Source organism: Chaetodon auriga, chromosome 13, assembly GCF_051107435.1.
Source record: "Chaetodon auriga isolate fChaAug3 chromosome 13, fChaAug3.hap1, whole genome shotgun sequence".
In the NCBI taxonomy this organism is placed as follows: domain Eukaryota; kingdom Metazoa; phylum Chordata; class Actinopteri; order Chaetodontiformes; family Chaetodontidae; genus Chaetodon; species Chaetodon auriga.
Window position 1 is genome coordinate 5,935,305 of NC_135086.1, and position 19,898 is coordinate 5,955,202.

General features: G+C 43.0%; 1 protein-coding gene across 1 annotated transcript in view; it reads right to left on the bottom strand.

The window, feature by feature from the left end:
- The window catches only part of tns1b (tensin 1b), a 151,368-nt gene that overhangs the window by 24,256 nt on the left and 107,214 nt on the right, over positions 1-19,898 (bottom strand). Inside the window, exons 11-17 of the mRNA XM_076747214.1 lie at positions 19,388-19,471; positions 18,213-18,325; positions 18,062-18,122; positions 16,255-16,330; positions 13,545-13,674; positions 13,281-13,346; positions 12,967-13,083 (exon numbers count right to left, since the gene is read on the bottom strand). Coding sequence (XP_076603329.1) covers positions 12,967-13,083; positions 13,281-13,346; positions 13,545-13,674; positions 16,255-16,330; positions 18,062-18,122; positions 18,213-18,325; positions 19,388-19,471 — 647 coding nt within the window. The remainder of the gene's footprint in view (positions 1-12,966; positions 13,084-13,280; positions 13,347-13,544; positions 13,675-16,254; positions 16,331-18,061; positions 18,123-18,212; positions 18,326-19,387; positions 19,472-19,898) is intronic.

A 19,898-nucleotide genomic window follows, 5' to 3' on the forward strand; every position in this document is an offset into this window, starting at 1 on the left:
CCATTGCATATGTTACTAAGAGACCTTTTATTCCAGTAATTGTGTCTACAAATTAATCCAGTATGTAAGACTTGTTTATGCTATAGATGGAAAAAAAATGTGCTGAAAAACATAAGGCATACACCACCATCTGCAGAAATAAGCCCTTTCCAATGCACACACGCACAGAGATGTCCCTCCTTTTATCCCACTGGTGTCGAAAACGCTCATGTAATGGAAAGAGTTACTTCGTCCAACAACAGCCATTTAACGAGCTCTCTCCAAGCTAGGAAGCAGGGAGAAAACTCCACCCTGCTGCAGGCAGATGGAGAAAACAGAGAAGCTTCACGGGTAAAAAATAGAAAGATGAATACACCGAGCGGGTGCTGATCTGATTTGTAGAGAATATAAAACGGGCCCCTTATACTGGTACAGACTAAAAGTGATAGATGAAGTACGACAGAGATGATTTACAGTCGCCGTTCGCTGGGATGGAAGGACGGTTTATAAATGTACACACCTAGGCCTACACACAAAACACAACCTTTTTCCCACAGTTTGAAAGCTCTTCAGTCTGTGGTCCAGTCCATATCACTGAGCCATCTGGACACATTAGCATGCAGGACAGTCACTTTCCTATTGCACACCACAACGCAGAACAATTGACAACAAGTGCATTCGTCATTCTGGCTGATAGCAAACTTTTTTTTCTGTCTGCATTCTCATTTCAAGCAGATTTAATGGAAGTTACATGATTATGGATTGTGTTGTGATACTGTTTTCCCTCATTTGACTCACAGATTGTCCCACCAACTCCTTTTCTCTCTCTCTTTGTTCCCCTACATCCTTCCCCTGGCCTCTCACTCTATCCCTTTAGCGATGATGATGATAGTAACGACTGCGATGACGCCAGCTGTGCTATGGTCCCACTCTCACATCAAAGCAAAGCCCAGTTTAGTCAGCCCTCTTTAACTAGCTTGTGTCTTCACTTCAGAGGCGACGTGACTGATGAGCGGTCCACAGAATCCCCATTTGTATTACAGGAAATCTAATCTGTCACTTTACCCTGGTGAGACTTTTTACGGCAAGCAGACTATTTATGTTGAGACTGCTTTTGTGTGTGGTGCTATGTCTGCTGCTGTTTTCATTCGGCTGAAATGAACATATGTAAGCCTCTAGAAATAACATCTGACGGTGCTCCTTCATGTGATAAGAAAGGGCATGTGTACGTGTGATATCTTACACTGTGTGTGTGTGTGCACATTGCTGTGTTTGTACATACTCCTCAGGAGGTAAATGCTTGCTCTGTGATCCCAAGCACATTAGTCAGAGGAGAATGTCTGCAGTCCCGACCCCATAGGCCTAACTAATTATATCACAGCAGGGGAGAGCGAACTATGTCTAACTAGCCTGGAATGACCGATTGGTTGCGTTGCTACATCCTTGTCATTACAGAAGGGCAAAAAATGGTTAGTTTTACCATGAAATGCTTTAGAAAGCAGTGGAGCTGGCTGAGACAAACACAGCATTTATCCCTGCATACAGTCAGAAACTTAACAAGCACATAATGATCTTAAGATGCAGGATGAGGCCACTAAACTGTTCACTCAGGCAGTCACAGATAAAAAATTTGCTGCACACGTGCAACACTGCAGATCAAATCTGAGCCCTACAAAACACAAAGATGGAGGGTGCTGCCAGATATTTTGAGGTTCTGTCGGCCAGATGGTGCAACTGTGTGACCTCTTGATCTTTGAACTTTGAGCTCTGACCCCTGCGGCAATAGATCCCCCTTCACAGCGGAAATAGCATGTTTCCCCCGTAGCTTACATGGATAAACACACCATGTGCTTCTCTGTGCACATGAGTGTCCATGAGTGTGTGTGGGCATTCCAAAGCAGTTGGGGGTCCATGTCTACTGGCCACAAGTGTGACATTAATAAAAAGCAATGATGAAACATTTTCTGAGAACATCCCCTCAGGCTTCAACCGCTTAAACCACTAATAGCCCGACAAGAACAAAGTGTATTTACATTTAAGAAGCTCAAGAGGATGAAGAGCTTCAGTAGCTGTTTGTGATACAGTATGTAAGTATAGCCTAGTGCCACATTTGGTGAAAGTTAATGGCTGAACTATTGATTTGGTAACAAAGCATGCTTTCACTATATGAGAGGGCTCAAGGACAGCTATTAAAGTAATACTGTGGCCTATAGTAATGATCTACACACAAGGCCATTAAATCCTCCGAGGGAATTCATTTGACTTATGTCAGAGAACGCTGATGAATTAAGAGTCAAAAGGGAGCTCATGAAGCAGACCTGATAAAATACAGCAATGCAACACATGTCGAAATTACTCATTTTGCAGTATTTCTTTCAACTCAAACACTAAGTAACAACACATTAAATGACGCTGAATGCTATGTATGAGTATTCTCAGTGCATTTGTGTGGAAGGACACCAGGATATACATTTAAATACAGTTTAACTGTTGGCAGCATCCATGGCCCCAGAATGCTTAGTCAAATGTAAGTACAGGAACTCGTTCTGGCTTAATGAACACTTGCCCTGCAGCTCATTAAATATACATGAAAGATTACTGAATCAATGTGTGTGAGTGCAAACTCGCTACGATTGGGGAAACAAAGGACGAGGTAATGGAGGGTGATTCGGAGCAGTGGGGAGGAAGATATTGATTGATACTCTTCACCTTCAAAGAGGCCAACACTGCCCTTATAGCATGGTTACAAGAAGTATCGCTTGCATTCCACAAAGATGCATTAAAGTTGAACAAAAAGTCGATTTATAAAATAATATCTCTCATATCTAAGTGTATCAAGCCCTGAAAATAACTCTGACAACTTTAGCTCTAACCTGCCAGCAGTAACCTGATGCCAGTGTTGGTCAGAACTATTGATTATATTTATCACAAATACCACTGAAAACAAACACAAAAGAAAAGATATAACCAACATAGACAGTTTGTGCTATATATCAGCCAGACAGTTCATCCATGCAGAGCATTACATTTCACTCTGGGCACGGTTGTGTCTCGGGAAAAGTCATTAGCGGTCGTTAGCAGCAGGGTTGCATAAGGGAAATCTGGAGGGCCAAATGAGGAGAGCGTCTGATGAAACGGTTGATTGCAGCTCATTCTAGAGGTGAGGAGAAACGCTGATGGGCTAACTCACGCTAGCTATGATCTGGAGACACTGCAAAGACAGAGCCACTTCATTTGGCCGGAAGCCTCAATAATTTATGCAGATCCTCCTCAAAGCAACTCTCATCAGCTCTTGCTCTAATCAAAATCCTGCTAATTGCTTCAGACACAAGCTGGCCCTGCTCCTGGTATCAGAGCTGTATTCATGCGATTCTTCATGGAGGGTTAATGTGTCAAGAACCTTTTGAAGACCTTCAGACCACAGAAACTTTCCATTGTCCCAAATGATGTTTACTTATCGCTTTTCAAAATGCAAGAGGGACTCGCAGATGGACGGAAGAAGAGGAGCTTGAGGGTAAAAAAAACATTGTCCCAGTCTAAGAGGTATTTCTCTGACCTTACTCAGGGGGTGTTTTTGGAGTGTTTTACTGCACATACTGTTCCTTTTTTAAACTGTACTTCTACTCTTTACTCATTTATTTTTTTAAGCCAGTAATCAACTTCGACTACTTTGATAGATTTGAAATTTACACCATTCTTACAACTAGTCTGCTCTAAATGCAGTGATTGAGCATAGAGGAGGGGACCAAGAGGAGCGTCTCTACTACAGAGGCCACCTTGCCAGCTTCCTGGAAGAAAAATAAGCACTGCCTGTCTATTGACGGAGATGATGACAGAGCAAAGCCCAGAACGGGAGGCAGCTTCCAGCGGCAGACCTTGGCCACACTTTTTATATCAAAATCTAAAAATAAGATATATATACATGATGGAGCACCTGCTGTGCTGCCTGAAAAACACTCAGTTTCTAAAAGCTCCTCTGCTAACCTCCCCAAGCACACTGAAGTTCACATACTGCAGGTGTAGTAAGCTAGCTAACAATACCCATGTTCATTGTTCATGTGTTACACTGATTAAAGATGAGTTTGACAGCAAAACACTCACAGAAGTTCTTGCTATCGCTTCACAACCCAACTCTATCCATACAGGTGCCCTGAACAACCAGCAAGAGTCACTAGTGCAATCACCGCTCACCGGCCCATTTACTTCGTGGCTTCAGTGTTGGTTGGAAGGAACTCATGAATAAACCTGAAGTAGCACCATCAGGGGCTGAATCTGGGTAGCTGTTTTGAATGTGTGCCACCATCTGCAACCCTACACCAACTGATGAACGTTCGCAATTGAGACAAATGGACTTGGCCAGAACATGTTCTTGATGTTACTGGCTGTATAGCGGCTAGTATAACGCTACCTCTTCTTGTGAAGTGAAGAAAACAGTGTTATGACAAAGACCAGGAAGGGCCAGCGCATGAATAGAACTCTCTTTATAAAGAAAGATAATAACAAGGAAGGAGAGGCCAGCGTTCCCAATGGAGCCAACATGAAAGTGTTTGAGTTCATGCTGAAAACTTAGTCCCTGTCTCCTTGTAAAGTTCATCTCCCGTGTCCATCCACCCCTTGGCTCAGGAGGGGTGTTTTTAGTAAGCTAAGTGACCCATGTAGAAGGATACCCCAGGCCAATAACACACCCTGAACAAGACGGTGGTGCCTAATAAAGAAAGCATAACGTTTGTTCTTTGTCTCTCTACTTGTATTCCTGCTTTTACTTGATTCCTAGTGTCTGTGAAGCACAAACACTTAACAGGAAAAGGATTGTGGGGACCAGTTGTTTGACAAGTGCCTTTGCGAAGCAGTCAAATAAAGCACAGCAAGGATTTCCATAACCTGTGGGAAAGGTGTGTACGAATGTTTGCCACTGTTTCCAGCTGAGAGTCAACTGTTGTTTACGTTACTACTGCGAAACCGCAGTTAAGCCAGCAAAGTTTGACTTACAAACTGAATCGTGTCAAATTTAACAAACTTCAAAACATCCTGACTAAATATCATATAATCCATGAGAAACAGTTTACTGTTGACCAAGATAAAGTGATTTGAAAAAGGACCTTCGCACAGAGTGTAAAGACATCAATGGATAAAAGATGGATTTAAAGCAGATTTTGTGAGAAAGGCTTGTGGAAAGTGATCATGATTAATTATATCCTGGCTCTGCTATGGCATTTTTAGCCAGATCAGCTGTGTAAAGATGGCTGTCTGGCCAACAGCTGGAGTAAAGCTGTATCTGTGAGGAGGTAACAGACCAGTCATTCATCCTCACACATTATGGACAGCAGATAACTAGCACTCTGTCCTGGAGGATTAACTATGTCCTGCGAAGAGTTTTAAAATACTCACGCTAAAGTACAAAAATACATGAAATTGATCTTTCAGGGATTTGTATATACAGCCCTGAAGTTGGGAAACTGTTTTACCAAGTGTTCCTGAGCCCATGCATTAATCTCCTTTATCCGATCATGTGTTCACAAAGTGGTGAACCTCGCTCCATCCTAGCTTGTGAACAACTGAGTTTTCCAGGATGCCCCTTTCATACCCAATCATGATACTATCACCTGTTACTAATGAACCTGTTTACCTGTGGAATGTAGGTGTTTTTGGTGCGTTCCACAACTTTCCCAGTCTTTAAAATGTGTTGCTGCATCAGATTCAGAGTAAGCAGATATTTATAAAAATCAATTAATCTGATGAGGTCAAACATTAAATATGTTGCCGTTGTGCTGTTTTCAGTCAAGTATGTGTCAAAAAAGATCACATTCTTTTATGTCCTAACATCTTTGAATCAGGGTTGCACTGAAAGTTATTAACCGTTAGCTCTAAAGCTAAATAACCTCTGTGTGAGAAGTGTAGCACACAAACACTTACCCCACAGTCAGTGTCTGTCGCCTGGCAGAAACCCCTGTCCCTGTGCCCCCGCAGACAGGGTCCAAACGGGGACACTCCACAACACAAGGCACTTGTTCTCTCTTTGTGTCCAATGCTTTATTTTTCTGTCTTGGCTGTTATGCAACGGGAACTGAGCAAAGTTTGGAGTCAAAGCAGCCTAATCCTCCCCAAAGCCTCAGACCAGACTGAGGGATTGATATGGGAGCCTGTTGCCAACACAAAGGACCAGACGTTTCACCTCTGCATCTTCTTGGAGCAGCGCCACAGCCTGACAATGTCCATGTTTCGATGAGGTCACATTCTCACGGAGCATGTTAGCTTGTAGCATCAAGGGGATGCTTGTCAGAGTCAGCTGAGAAGCATCAGATGCCAGAATATTCAGGACGGCAGATATCAGGAGATGTCGACTGCTGTTGTCCAGATTCGGATGTTCACATTCAAATCAACTGACAGACATGTACTAATTAAATCTCATTTAATCATGAAACAGCTCATCTGGAACAGAATGGCACATGTAAGAACATCTGCAGAATATAAACCCAAGAACTCCCAGAGCCAAAGCCTCAGCTGAGGGATGGAAGTTCACGCTTTCTTATCTGCTGTAGGACACATGAGCAAGATCAAGTCTGCTGCTCAGCGACTGATCCTGATCTCCTTGTGATGGGAGTCAATCAAGATTTTCCCATTTGAGCTGGAGAACTTAAAATGAATATTTAGATTGTTACTTTAAACCGAGAGGTGCTGAAGAACCAGGTGAAGCAGACTTAGTCAACGACCTTAATGAACAGGAATCATTCAGTATTAGCAGCTGTAAAGGCAAATTTAGGGGAATCTCACGTAGAATTAGTAATGGCTACATTTCACTATTGTCTTTACTGCTCTCCTGCTCCTGGACCTATGGACCATTTGAACCTCAGTCATCCGTCGGGACGAAACAGTCTCAGCAGTGATATCATTCTATTGCATCAACTTCTATCTCCACCAAGATTATGTAAGCCCCCGGCCCCACCCCTCCGCAGCTCTGCAGGCAACACGAATACAGAGTTAAATTTGACTCGACTCATTTGAGCCTCACTCTCTTACTCCAAGAATGTAGCAACAAATCGTCTGTGCCCAACAGGGCAGGCATGGCCAACTCTCATTCTGTCTGATAAGTTAAGGCTGTGGGGACGGGAACGCAGACGTCTCCCTGTGACTAATGTGTATGGGATCAAAGAAGAAGTATTAACCTCCTGCAGAGAACGTGCAACACACACACTTCTACACTGCTACACCAAAGTTCACCACACGTGAACCAGGAAGTCAGTCTGCAAACTCTGATGGATGTTTGGGTAACACTTCTGCAGTTTGCACCCACTGTTTCCTCCCCAGTTTGGCTAAACTGGAGGTTTATTTAACACCTGTGCCCCATTCAGATTTGTCACCACATAGACAGGAATGATGGCCAAAACTACAAAATTCAAAACTGTCCTTCAAGCCATTAAAACTGCCATATGTGCCTGCCTCCACGTCTCACCAGCATTTGTAAAAGATTAAACTTAAAAAGGGCAAATTTCCATGTCAGTGTGGTTGAAACAGTAAAAAAAGATTAACATATGAAAACACAATGTGGCCAAGTGTTTGGATAATACACAACCTGATGTCAATAAGTACTTAAGTGCATTTTCAAAAAAAGTGAAAAATCAAGTTTCTGGTTCACCGCAAATCTCAGTACTGAGCATGCTACTCACATGTTGTCAAAGACGTCAGCTGATGAATTTGTGACAACTTTTCTCTCCGGTGGCATAAAGAGCAGAGGACAAACTGGACACCAGCTGACGAGCGAGCTCTTCAACTGCTATCAAAGCTCGGAAAAAGGGCAGTTGAAGAAATGCCGGACACAAACACTCTGTGTAACTCTGAGGAAGTGTCTGCGCTGAGCAGCAGCAGCATGCACAAACCCACACTGACATTCCCTGTCACTCCTCCTCCTGTGAATGTGTGCACAAAAGAGCTTCACAGTCGAGCGGAGGAGTCTGCCTTTAACTCCTCCGACTCCTCAGAGGAGAGAGAGTAGCATTCAGAGCCAGTTTAAGAATCAGCATGGCCAAAGCTTTGACCAAACTCTGTTCAGAAGGGGGGAATAGAGGGAGATGGGAATAAGATTTAAAATGCCAAAACAGTGACTGCATTTTGGTGAAGCACCACTTTTTCCACAACCAAATCCACATCTTAATAAAGAGCTTCTATTGCTAATATAGTTGTGTGCAAATAATACCAATATATTGTATAGAATCTATCAAAAACAAGCTATACTTAATGGGTTTTTTTTTTTTTTGGGACCAAACAACTCAAATCATCATTGCTGTAAATTTGCTGCGCTGATGAAATGTGGGAAAAATATCTCTGTTGTGAAATCTGTCCCTCGTTGCTCTCTCTCTTTTTTCTATATATATTCCAGCTTGTTTTCTCTCATCTCTTGTCCCAATATGCCAGAAATGCAGTGGGGTTGGCCAGCTGAGTCAATCACTGGGACTGAATAGTAAACAAAAACAAGAGCGTCTGTCATTCCACAAACGACTCCCAATATCCACTGACGACAACGCGACCCACCCTCCCCTGTCACAGCGCTGCAGAGCTTGAGCTTTCACAGTTTTCTGCAGTTTGTTTAATGGCTGCTGGCATCAGCACCATCACAGCTTGGCATGCAGCAGCTTTGTTTGATTCGACTGCTGCGTGATTCAGGTGACTGACGGGATCAGCCTGTAACAAAATCCATTAAGTGAGAGACACTTATGTGAAGGAATGTGTCACTTTCAGCACAGGGTTATGCTTTTGAGTGATGCAGTCAGCTACAGAAAGCGCTCGACCTGAACTGAAGCTAAGCACCGTTGGGTTTGCCACGAATCCTGTATTTAGAGGTCTATGTTTTAAGCCTGACATGTTGATGACCAGTGTCCTCGTCGGTCATGTCCTCAGTTGGGCTGCATTCAATGTGACAATAACACTGAAAAAAATAAAAAACCACAGTGTCCTCATTCATGTCACTGACACCACTACACTGGCGCAGGGTCATCCAGCAGATGAACATGGGTCAGCTTCTGCCGCAACGCCATCCAGCATCATCTGGCACGGCACAAGTCCACATTCCTGGTATGTTTACCTCCACCAACAACATTACGTCTTCAGTCCGGTTTGTTTGTCTGTCTGTCAGCAGGATGAGTGGGAGTGCATCCCAATCAAAGGGCAGATACCCACATTATTTCCCACTTTCATTAACATTGTGAGATTGACCCTGGTGGAATGAATGCCATTCATCTTAAAGTCTAGTAGTTGGTCAGTGGTGACAAAGCATAGCCAGCTGTAGAAATGTCATGACTTCCAGTACCAGTAATCCTCTGGGGCAGCCAACATACAAAGCTTCATATAGAAAGCAGTCATTACGGAGGACTTGGAGACAGTGGTTTCATGGGAGAAACTGTAACATCAGATTAGCCAATTATCACATTCTGTTTTATTTCGGTTTGATTCAGCATTCCAGCTTCTCTGGCTTTTGTCTCAAACTAAGGTGTGGCTACGGAAACACAAATACACACATATCATGTAACCCGCATCCAAATGTGAATCGTGTGCAATAAACTCCTCCAGTGATATTAAGGAAAGATGCTGGAACTTCATGTTTCACGAAAACAAGCAACAAAAGTGACTGTGGATTTGGTGCTTGTAGGTAAAGGTGGTAAAAGCATAGCTGAGGATTGTTGCTGCTGAGTTGATTTTAGTATCGTAAACCAGGTATCACCTGTGGGTGCTTTCTGGTAGATGAACTGTGTCAGTGTGGAGCTCTGGATGTTGATTCTCGTTGTGTTTATGTAAGGTGCAGGCACGGCAAAAATCCCTGTGCTGAAACTCACCCGCAGCTGCTGTTGCTGTTTTTACAGAATAAACACAATGAAAGTCAGCATCAATCTTTGGAAACCAACAACCACACAGACAGCACATACCCAGCGTTGATCCCAGCAAAACATTGGCCCTATAATTTAACGCTTTATGCAATGCCTTGATAAGCAAAGAGGGCATGAAGCTTGAAAGAAGCCTCGCGTTTTCCTCAGAAAAGCAGCTGCAATCCTGACAAACTGCACACCCAACAATAACAATACTTTCTGTTTCTACCTCACACTTGTGCGGATATACGGCCTCTTGTTTTCCCTCTCGGCCCTAAAAGCCACTCCGTCAGAGGAGATAATTGCCTTTTCAGCACTAACAAGTGTGAAGCCAAACGACAGTGGAAACACTCCAGTTTCCTGGAAACCCTCTCCCTCTCGTGTCTGTGAGAGGGAACCATTTTCAGCCATCTCTTTAAATGCTACTTGCGAGCTAAGCCTGTTTAAAATGCAGCGTGTATCACTAAATAAAGTCACAGGATAAAAGGCTGCTTACGGGACACGTTTGAAGTCTTATCGAGGACTCCGAGTCTAAAGTAGCTAAATAAGAGCCTGTGAGTGTGAGTGTGTGTGTGTGTGTGTGTGTGTGTGTGTGTGTGTGTGTGTGTGTGTGTGCATTTTGTGTATGTGCACTTGTTTCCGTTTATCATGCTCCTGTCTGAAGCTGCAATTATGTTTAAGTGTTTAAGCATGCATTTGTGTGTGTGTGTGTGTGTGTGTGATGTCATTAAAGTCAAATTCAGCCTTGACCACAAGATCACCATCAGGTGACAGAAGGCAAGATGAGGCAGACGACTTGAACTGGACTGAACTTGAAGAGACGCACGCAAGCACACATGCGCTCGCTCGCGCGCGCACGCACGCACGCACACACGCACACGCACACACACACACACACACACACGCAAGCTCACCTCCACTGAAACAGAATGAGAGGAGACTTACACCTATTCTATTTTAGCAAGGCCTATTTCAAGCTGAGTGAGGGGTAGACACTTTTTGGCCAATGATAGAAGGTAGCTGAGTAACCTATGACCTTTGACTATCTGGACCAATAAAAACACACGGAGGGGAATCGGGGACATTAAATCCTTCTTCTAAAAACTGACTTTTTGTGAATTGTCCTTTAACTTGTAGAAACTGGTCCTTTTTGAAATCATGAACAAGCTCTAAATTGCAATAACTTCACAAATCTTGAAAATGATCAATGAGTTCCTGAACATCTGTACTGCATTTATTTGAGGAATTATGGAATTTCTAAGCAAATTAAGACTTTACAATAAAAAACATGATCACTTTATCAAAAAGGATGCATTGTTATTGATTTAACCACCCAGCACTGCAATAAGTGCTTAAAATTAGCTTAATTCCAACAAATCAACATAGTTTTAACACTGACAGGAGTCATTCTTCATAATGAGTACTTTTACTTTTGCTGCTTGAGTACATTTTGATGATAATACTTCTGTACTTCTATGTACATCTGAACGCTTCTTGCATTCAAAGCTGCCACTACACTCAGGTCTCAACAGAACGTGACCCCTGCACAAGCTGATATAACTGCAAAATCAATGAAGAAAAAAAATCAAAAAAATCAAAATCAAAAAAAAAAAATCAATGCAGAAAATGTCTGTAATCACTGAATCTGTATGTAACAATTTACACTTCAACATGGGACGGCTACATGCACTTCCCAGATCACAACATCTCCTATTTACTGGTTATGTAATGCCACCAACACATAACAAATTCCTCTTTACCATTAAAAAAGTTTTAAGTTATTTTTACGTGCAGCAGACAGGAGAAAAGTTATTCCAGTGATTGAAAACAAGCTGACCATCCCGACACCAACAGGCTCGCTGCTATCGCTAAGGGCGTAGCATTGCTTCCTTTTTTTGGGTGGCAGAGAAAGCAGCTCTCTGGTCACAGAGTGACCACCGCTCCCTCAACAGGAAGGCTCTGTCCATGCCTGTGGCTGAACCCAGGAATGTTTCGCACTGCGCTCAGGTCCCTCAGGGCCTTTGGCTTCTCTGCGGTCATAATTTCACCACAAATGAATTCAGCGGTATCGATGCCTCTGCTCCCTTTCAAAACATGATTTACCATTTACATCCAGGACAGCGTGTAAGCCTCATAATGCTGATTTGGGTTGATTTTTGACACTTGAATGGGCCAAAACACTTTGAAAATGAGCAGATTTTGTAATTTACGTTGATCTACTTTCTCCTACGATGATGACTGTAGTTAAGGAGCAACTTCGTGATGCATTAAAATAACTAAACAAAACTGTCTGATCAGAAAAACAAGCATTTATACCTGCATGTATCACTGCTACCCTGTGTCCTGTCTCATAAAACGTCCCAGCGCTGGTTTGAACTTAAACCTGACTTCAGTTTGACCCCGTCACAGGGTGGGAGTTTAAAGCGATGAAAGTGTGAAAGTCTTTAAAAGCCATTAGGAAGCGGCTGAATCTGTCCTCTGTGTCACGCAGATAGACAAAAAAAGGTTTGTTCCAGAGATCAGCTCTGTTCCAGGCTGTTTGTGTGTGTGTCTGTGTGCGCATGTTTGTGTTTGTGTGTTTGTGTGTGTGTGTGTGTGTGTGTGTGTGTGTGTGTGTGTGTGTGTGTGTGTGTCTGAGTGTGTGTGAAAGAGCAGACAAAAACTAAAAAAAGAATCCCAATTTCCTCTCAGCTGCATTCAAATGCATTTCCACAGTCACGCGTACAGTTTACACAACATTCACGCAAAGTGACCTCTCACCCAGAAATTCAATAAAAATACATTTCAAATCCACTCACAGCTAATGAGGAAAGACCTAATGAGGTCTAATGTTGGAAATTCAATGCTACTGAGGTGTGACTGCTCAAAAAGTCACATAATTTACTTACTTTCCTTGATTCCTTGTGTTCTTCTATATATTTGTACCTTATGTCAATGTATTGTCTCATAAATTTAAAAAAAAAAATCTCTATAAATAAAGTGTAAGAATACAAGTTGTGGGAAAATTGCTGCATATCCTGAAGTGGCCATTAGTGCTAAAGAGTGTAATTAACAACCTTGTTAACTTTACGACACACACGAGGGGGCAGAGAGGGTTCTGCCTGCTTTGTGTGGGTTTGTCCACTCCACTCACCGTCCGTGGCGTCCTCGCAGCCCTGATTGAAGTTTTCGTAGGAGTCCCAGCGGATCAGAGAATCTTGCGTGTTGTAGTCGACCGAGACGCTCGGCCCGTTTTCCAGGTGATCCACACCTTGACCAGAAGTACGAAGAGACAGAGCAGAAAATGTGAATGTCTTTAAAGTGAAAAGAAACAGTTCACGGTTTTGACTTTCCTGCATGTCTTCTCACCCCGAAATGTCCTGTTTGCATCTCTACTGTATACTGTCCTTTCAAGGCACGTACACCAAGGTAAATGTGGAAAATGCTCCAGTGCACCTTGATTCTTACCATGTATTTTCTCTGGTCCAAAGGAGAAGATAAACTCCACTTTTCCATATTCTGGGAACCTGTCGTCTGCACAAAAGAGATAAAAAGTGGAAGCTGAGTCTTTGGTTTGCAGCAAAATGATGAAATGATTGACCATCATCTGAGTTGGTACAATATTAACAACTTGAAGAGGTTCAGCTTTTACTCTTTAGCCACTCAATGCTAAAGAAGTTTTGATGTTTGCTCACAGATGATAATGACAGACATATTTTGAGGACTTCCTACCTTTGAAGGTCTCATCGAGCTCGTCTTTCCCAAAGACGATCCCCAGGTCGTGAACAGCGCAGGTGTGAAACTGCACCCGGAAAATCACATCTCGGCACGGGCTGCGGTAGCGCTTGTGGTAGCACTTGAGCTGGAGGAGAAATTCAAAGAAAAGTGTTTCTAGCAGCATTTCACCGGGCAGGGCCAGCAGAAGTCAACGGATCACTTCATGTGGTTGGATCGCAATTGGAAGGATTCATTTTTAACTCCAAGCGGAATATAACCAATTCAGGATGTGGCTTATTTACACAACATGTCAGGTCTGATAAGAAAAAAAGGATTTCAGCAAAAATGAATGGCCAAATCAAATCAGTTGTATGGCCGAACTGAATACGGCTTCAATGCTGACACACAGAATATCAAGTGAGCACAATATGAAACGATCTTCGTGCAACACAAGCCAGAGACATGCCAGCTTGATTCAGTGCTCCGTCTTTCTCTGCACTGGCTCTGAGCTTGAAAAAGCATTTAAGACTTTTTTTCTATATATACAGTCTGTATCCCTCGTAATGTATGGCCTCGCCACAAAGATTTTTATCCAGACGGTTTCTCCCAACACAAACAGCTTTAAGAGCAACACTAAAACCCCACACAGGAAAGTCTTCTCTCTCCCTCCTGCTGCTTCCTGACGGGCAGCCTGGACCTGTTAGTTTTTTACAAGGACCTCACATTTACAGGTACTGGAGGAGGAATATTTACCCTAAACCCGAACAACTCGCAGCTCACAAACTGCGGCTGTAGAGAATTAAAAAAAACTGAAAAACATCCTGCTGTTACGACAACATCAGGCGTTTTGATGTAATTATACAGAATTTACAGAAAAACGACAAGTGCAGGAATTCAGCTGAAAGCAGCTGAAAAGTAGATTTAAATATGATTTTTGTGGATGGTGGGACCGACTTTAACCTGTTTTCTACTTGTGTGGCCATAAGACCGAAGCATACGAGGTTCCCAAATCCACACAAGCACATAAAGAACCGAGGATGAGAGGAAGGCAAAGTAGAATATCCTGTGGCTTAGTGCAGCTTTCTGGGACATGGCAAACCTCCTACTGAGGGGTCTGCCTCAGCAAAACAAAGCTGGTGAGCCAGAATAGAAAATATAAGGAGGAGAATATTAAATTTAAGCTCACATGTTGCCTTTAGAGCCTGGGCACATTTTCATTGCATGCACTTTCTTTCTGGGAGTCAGATGAGAAGATTGGTGCCACTATCGTGCCTGTACACTAAATGCTACAGCCAGTCGGTTAGCTTAGCTTAGCATAAAGACTAGAAAGAGTTCATCAGAACTCTGTCCAGAGGTAAAAAATTCAGCAAGCAACTCCAAAGCTCACTGATTAACGTTTGTTTATTTGTGCAGAAAGTCACTGCACCCGCCCGAGATATACGAGATATAATGTGCTCATTAGAGAGCTTTAGAGGTGCCGCCGTGTATGTTTTTAACGTCGGTCAGAGGTCAGCAAGTTCCATGTCTCCATCGTTTACGGTAGGCTTAGTGAACCGTCTTCTGGCTGCAGCTTTATATTTACAGTCCAGAGAGTGGCATCAACCTAACTCTCAGCGTGAACGTGAATAAGCACTAAAATGCTGAGCTAATCGACTAAAGTTTCTAACTTCTTGATAACTTGGAATTAAAATGACTAAACCTGGCCAATGAGAGAAGAAAGCAGCCAAAATTTAAAGAATTGAGATCATGTTTAGAAAGATTTTCTTCTGTGATTAACTTTGTTTCATCTAACCATTCAGTAATTAGTCATTTTCAGTCATATTTTCCACAACTCAACTGCACAAACACGTGCCAGTACAGTCTTAAATGCAGGTGCACACTCCATGCTGACTAATGTCTCCATTTGGCCATAAAGCCACAGCTCACATCCTCTGTATTATCTGAATAATAAGGAGCATCAGCAGCACGGCTCGGTCAGATGATGCATTCAGCAGAATCCATTAGTCCGTCTTAAATAAAGCATGAGATATGAGCTCATCTCTGAGGGGCCAGAGCAGGACGGCCTCCAGCATACATTAAGTGCTCCTTTGAAATTCTCCATGCTGAGATCATGAGGCCTGAGGAAACCTCCTGAATGACATTATGACCTGCATGACAGCAGCAGCAGCAGAAACTTTGCTGATGCGTGCAGTTCAAAATAAGCCACAGCTGCTGCTTTATCAAGGGTCTTTCTTCAGGTGGAACTAGAGTGATTTTATTTAAGAAATCATGTGAAAATATCTCCCACAAAGAATTAAAAATATCCATCTGAGAACCAACTTTTAAATGATCACGTCCAGTTGAAACAGTCACCTGTGTGCTGCCATTTTGACGTCATAATTTCCAGCAACACATTGTGTGCTAATGAGGGTCTATAAAGGTATAGCGCCCAGTCCAGCTGTCTTCTCCAGGTTTTTATGGCCCTATTTCTCCTGTGATTGGACACTATAAACATGCATTCATACATACACCCAACGTCAGAGTGGAAAAACCAACAGGATTCCCTCATTCCTAATAAACAATAAAAATCTGTGCATCCTCTGTGCCTTTCTGCAGCTGTTTTCATTGGCATTCTATGAGAAACATCTTTAAACATCCATTTATTTTTCTGTCTTTCTGGCAGAAGTAAGACAATAAATGTCTCATTTGCTGTCTTTTCCATCACTTGCAACTGTTCCATTCTTACCAGGATGTCCCCTTTCAGAAGAAGACCAGGTTCAATGGTGATGCAGATGCTGGTCTGGCTGTCACCCTGAACATTACTGCAAAAGAAAAAAGCCAAAACATGTTAGACGCCTTCATCATTGCTGCTGTGATAACAATCATAATCCAACATCTCCCCATTGCATCAGTTTTCTGTTTGATGTTGCTTGCCTGGGTATATGCACGCACACATGATCTGCATCGTCTACTGACAATCCCTTATTTGCTTTAACAGTGGCCATCACAGAGCGTAACAGCAGTGCAGGGCTGGGCTCATTTTGGGTATTAGTGTCTACATGATTGTCTTACAGGGAGAGTAGGATCAAAGGGTGGAGAGTGCTAATAGGGATCATGTGAGAGGAAGTGGGGGATATGAGTTGGGGTATTAAGGGGTTGGGAGTCTGGGAGTACATGTGCACTGACTGTTTCACACTTAGTTATTGTGCATGCTGTAAATGTGTTTATAGTACCAACACTATTGTAAGAATGGACACAGTATGAACAGTTCAACAGCAGCAGGCTTTGCTACTTGCAGCAGTACATTCATGACACTTCATAACAGCTCTACAGTTACGAGGGGAAAGAGGCAACAACACTTCTGCATCTCTCAGCCGACTGCTGTAGTTACGTTGCGTAGCAGCTGGATTTGCAAGATCACATAAGCTGCGAGTCCATCTCGTCAGGCTTCAAGTCAGCATCCTGTGAGGAACTGCTGGCGGCCTCTTTGTTCAAATATGGCGCCTCTTAAAGAGATTAGCTAGATGCTGCTATGGGATCAGCCCTATCAGAACTGGAGAGAGTTTCCATGGATGACTTCGCAGATGGGTTTGTGTAGCGAACCATCTGGCACATCAGGTTATTGTTTTAGTTCTCTGGCCCACAAACTCTCGTTAACGTCATCAATAGCTGCAGCAGGCGGCTACATTCAGAAAAAAGCTCGGCTCATCCTGCTGAATGCTACCTGCCCAGCACCAAAGGGCAGACAGACAAAGTTAGTGCCAGGCTGCTGAACAGTGTGGAGCATTTAGCAGAATGGTGGAGACCAAAACAGAGCTAAAAGAGAGTGGATTTAATTTGTTGGGTGGACAGAAAAAAGACTCCAAACTAATGCTAATGTTTCTCTGTGTTTGCTGGATGTTCATGTTAGCGACAAAATTTGAATCTACTGATTAGTTTATTTATTGTTGCATTGGAAGCTGCATGATCTGACCTTTGCACGATTGTTTTTCAGACAGAAATAATCTGATTTTCTGTCCGCTCAGATATAATCATCTGTGTCTGTGTCATATTTAAACTGTAATACTCTCATGTGGTGTAAATTTAGCCCGTGTGCCTGCCTCATCCATCTGAGGGCAGTGCCGCTCTCCCCTCCTGTCCTCTCCTCAAACCCCCTCTTCCCAAAACAACAACAGAAAAGCATACTATCCATTATTTCCTGTCTGGCCCTGGGAACCAGCAGGGTCCTCTGGCAGGAAAACCCTGCAGGCGTCCACACAGATGCCTGTCTGCCTGTTTCATTGGCTCTCCACAAATAATACTAGAAGTGATTGCAGGATCTAAAGTAGGGAAACAAGAGCCTGCAGCTGGGGAGGCTAGCTAAATACAATAATGTGAGGCAAGCACAGAGTGTAAACTGGCAAGAGGGATGATGTATGTGTATATTGGGGGGCAGGGGAGCTATGGGAGAGGCTATAAAGGAAAATCAGGGGTTTTATTATTGAGCCATTACGAGTTTGCTATCCCTGGAATCTTGTAAAAGCATTTGAGTGTGAGTATGTTTTAAGACTTACTAGATCCCAGATGTGTACACGGGCTGCATGGCCTGGTAGATTTTGAGAAAAGGACGACAACCTGGAATGCAGTTTTCAAAAAGGTAAGAGATAAAGAACTTAAACTGTGAAAATGCTCGTGAATGAGTGCAAACCTGAGCAGGACACTCACCGCCTTTAGACTCGAAGTTGGGGATGCCGTGCATGATGACATGGTGAAGGAACAGGGGTTTGTTGTTGATCTTGATGTGGCCAGAGAGCAAGCCGCTGAAGTACTCCACATACCTGAGCAAGGCAGAGGTAGAGAAAGTGTCAGGTGCTATCATGGTTCCTATCAGGGACAGGATAAAGTCCTGATTCCATGTTCATCACAACAGAGAGACACAGTCTTTGGCTTTGAGGTCCAGCAACAACAGTGGATGTTTTCAACTTGCTGAATGAGCCAACCTTACGCCTTGTTTTTATCATAAACTCAATCAACTAGATCTCAAAGCTGCACAAACAAAAAAAACTATCAATGTGTGTGTTGTGTAGATGAGGTTGCAAGCAGTAATAAACCCCCAGAAATTTACCACCCAGCTCTGCACTCGCTGCCATCTTTTAGACTTCTAGCCTGAATCATTAGCTACATGGAGCCTAATATTCCAAAACGGGATTTAAATGCTTCATATAAACACTTCAATTGCAATAACCAGACCCTGCAGAGGCGTAATTCATAAACAAACCAAAAGAAAAATCCTGCCACGTAAACGATTTAACCTGATTACTTTCTGTCTGCCTTCTTTCTCTCGGCGTCGGGACATATGTTTCTCCACCTCCAAAAAAAAAGGCGCCTCCAAAGCTGAACTTGGACGCTACCGGACAGCTGTTGTTCAATCAACAAAATATATCCATCTTCAGGCAGCTGATCAAAAATGGGTCGAAGAGATATTGCTGAACGCGTCGGTGCTGAAAGGAAGCCGCTGAGGAAGAGGATGTGTGATGTATTCATCACTTTTGCTCGTGTCACACAGATGTTCCGATTAAATGCGCTGGCACATGAAAACACCACAAATCTTAGATCTGAGTGATTTCAATCAGAATGAAAAAAGTAAAATGTAACTGCAGCTACTGTTTTCTGGCCCACAAACTTCCTCCCGTCGACGCCGATTCCAGCTACAGCCGGCAGCTGTTCTCAGCTGGTGAATACAGCGAAGCTTTTAGCAGATGAACAGCTGGATATTTTGCCGTAGGAGTAAGACAAGAGCAAAGATCCAGAGGAGATGATTTTTTTCAGTTCATAAAAAGACAACGTTGCTTTTGTGAGGTCAGATTCATCCTATAAACAACATGTGAGGGAAGACTGACCTTTTCTGGGACGGCTGGCCCACAGGAAGCACCTTGTCTTCATAGAAGCGCTTCATGGCGAACCTGTCCAGAGCCTGGTCAGCACTGCGTTTAAACAGAAAGGCTGGTAAATACACGTGGTTCATTTACATTTATCTCCGCTCCAACAGATGCAATGTATTATTACGTAGATATACAAGTACGGATTTATAGTATAAGCATGTGCAGCTTTGTCACAGCAAACACGATATGCTCGGTCATGTTGTACTAAAAAACTGCACAACATGAAAGTTACTTGAATGCACCTGCACATTTCATACAAAACTCTCCATCGTTCTGGAAATAGCAAATCATTTCTCACTAGATCATCAGACATATGATGTGTATGATGACCTCTAAGTCTCAGTCTCGACATTCATGATATTTCCCATCATGTCCGGCACACATCTGGAGATACTGCGGACAACAGTGGCCTCAGTATCCGTCTGACAGATTCTGAGTAATCTCCATTACACAGCACAGTAAAACATCT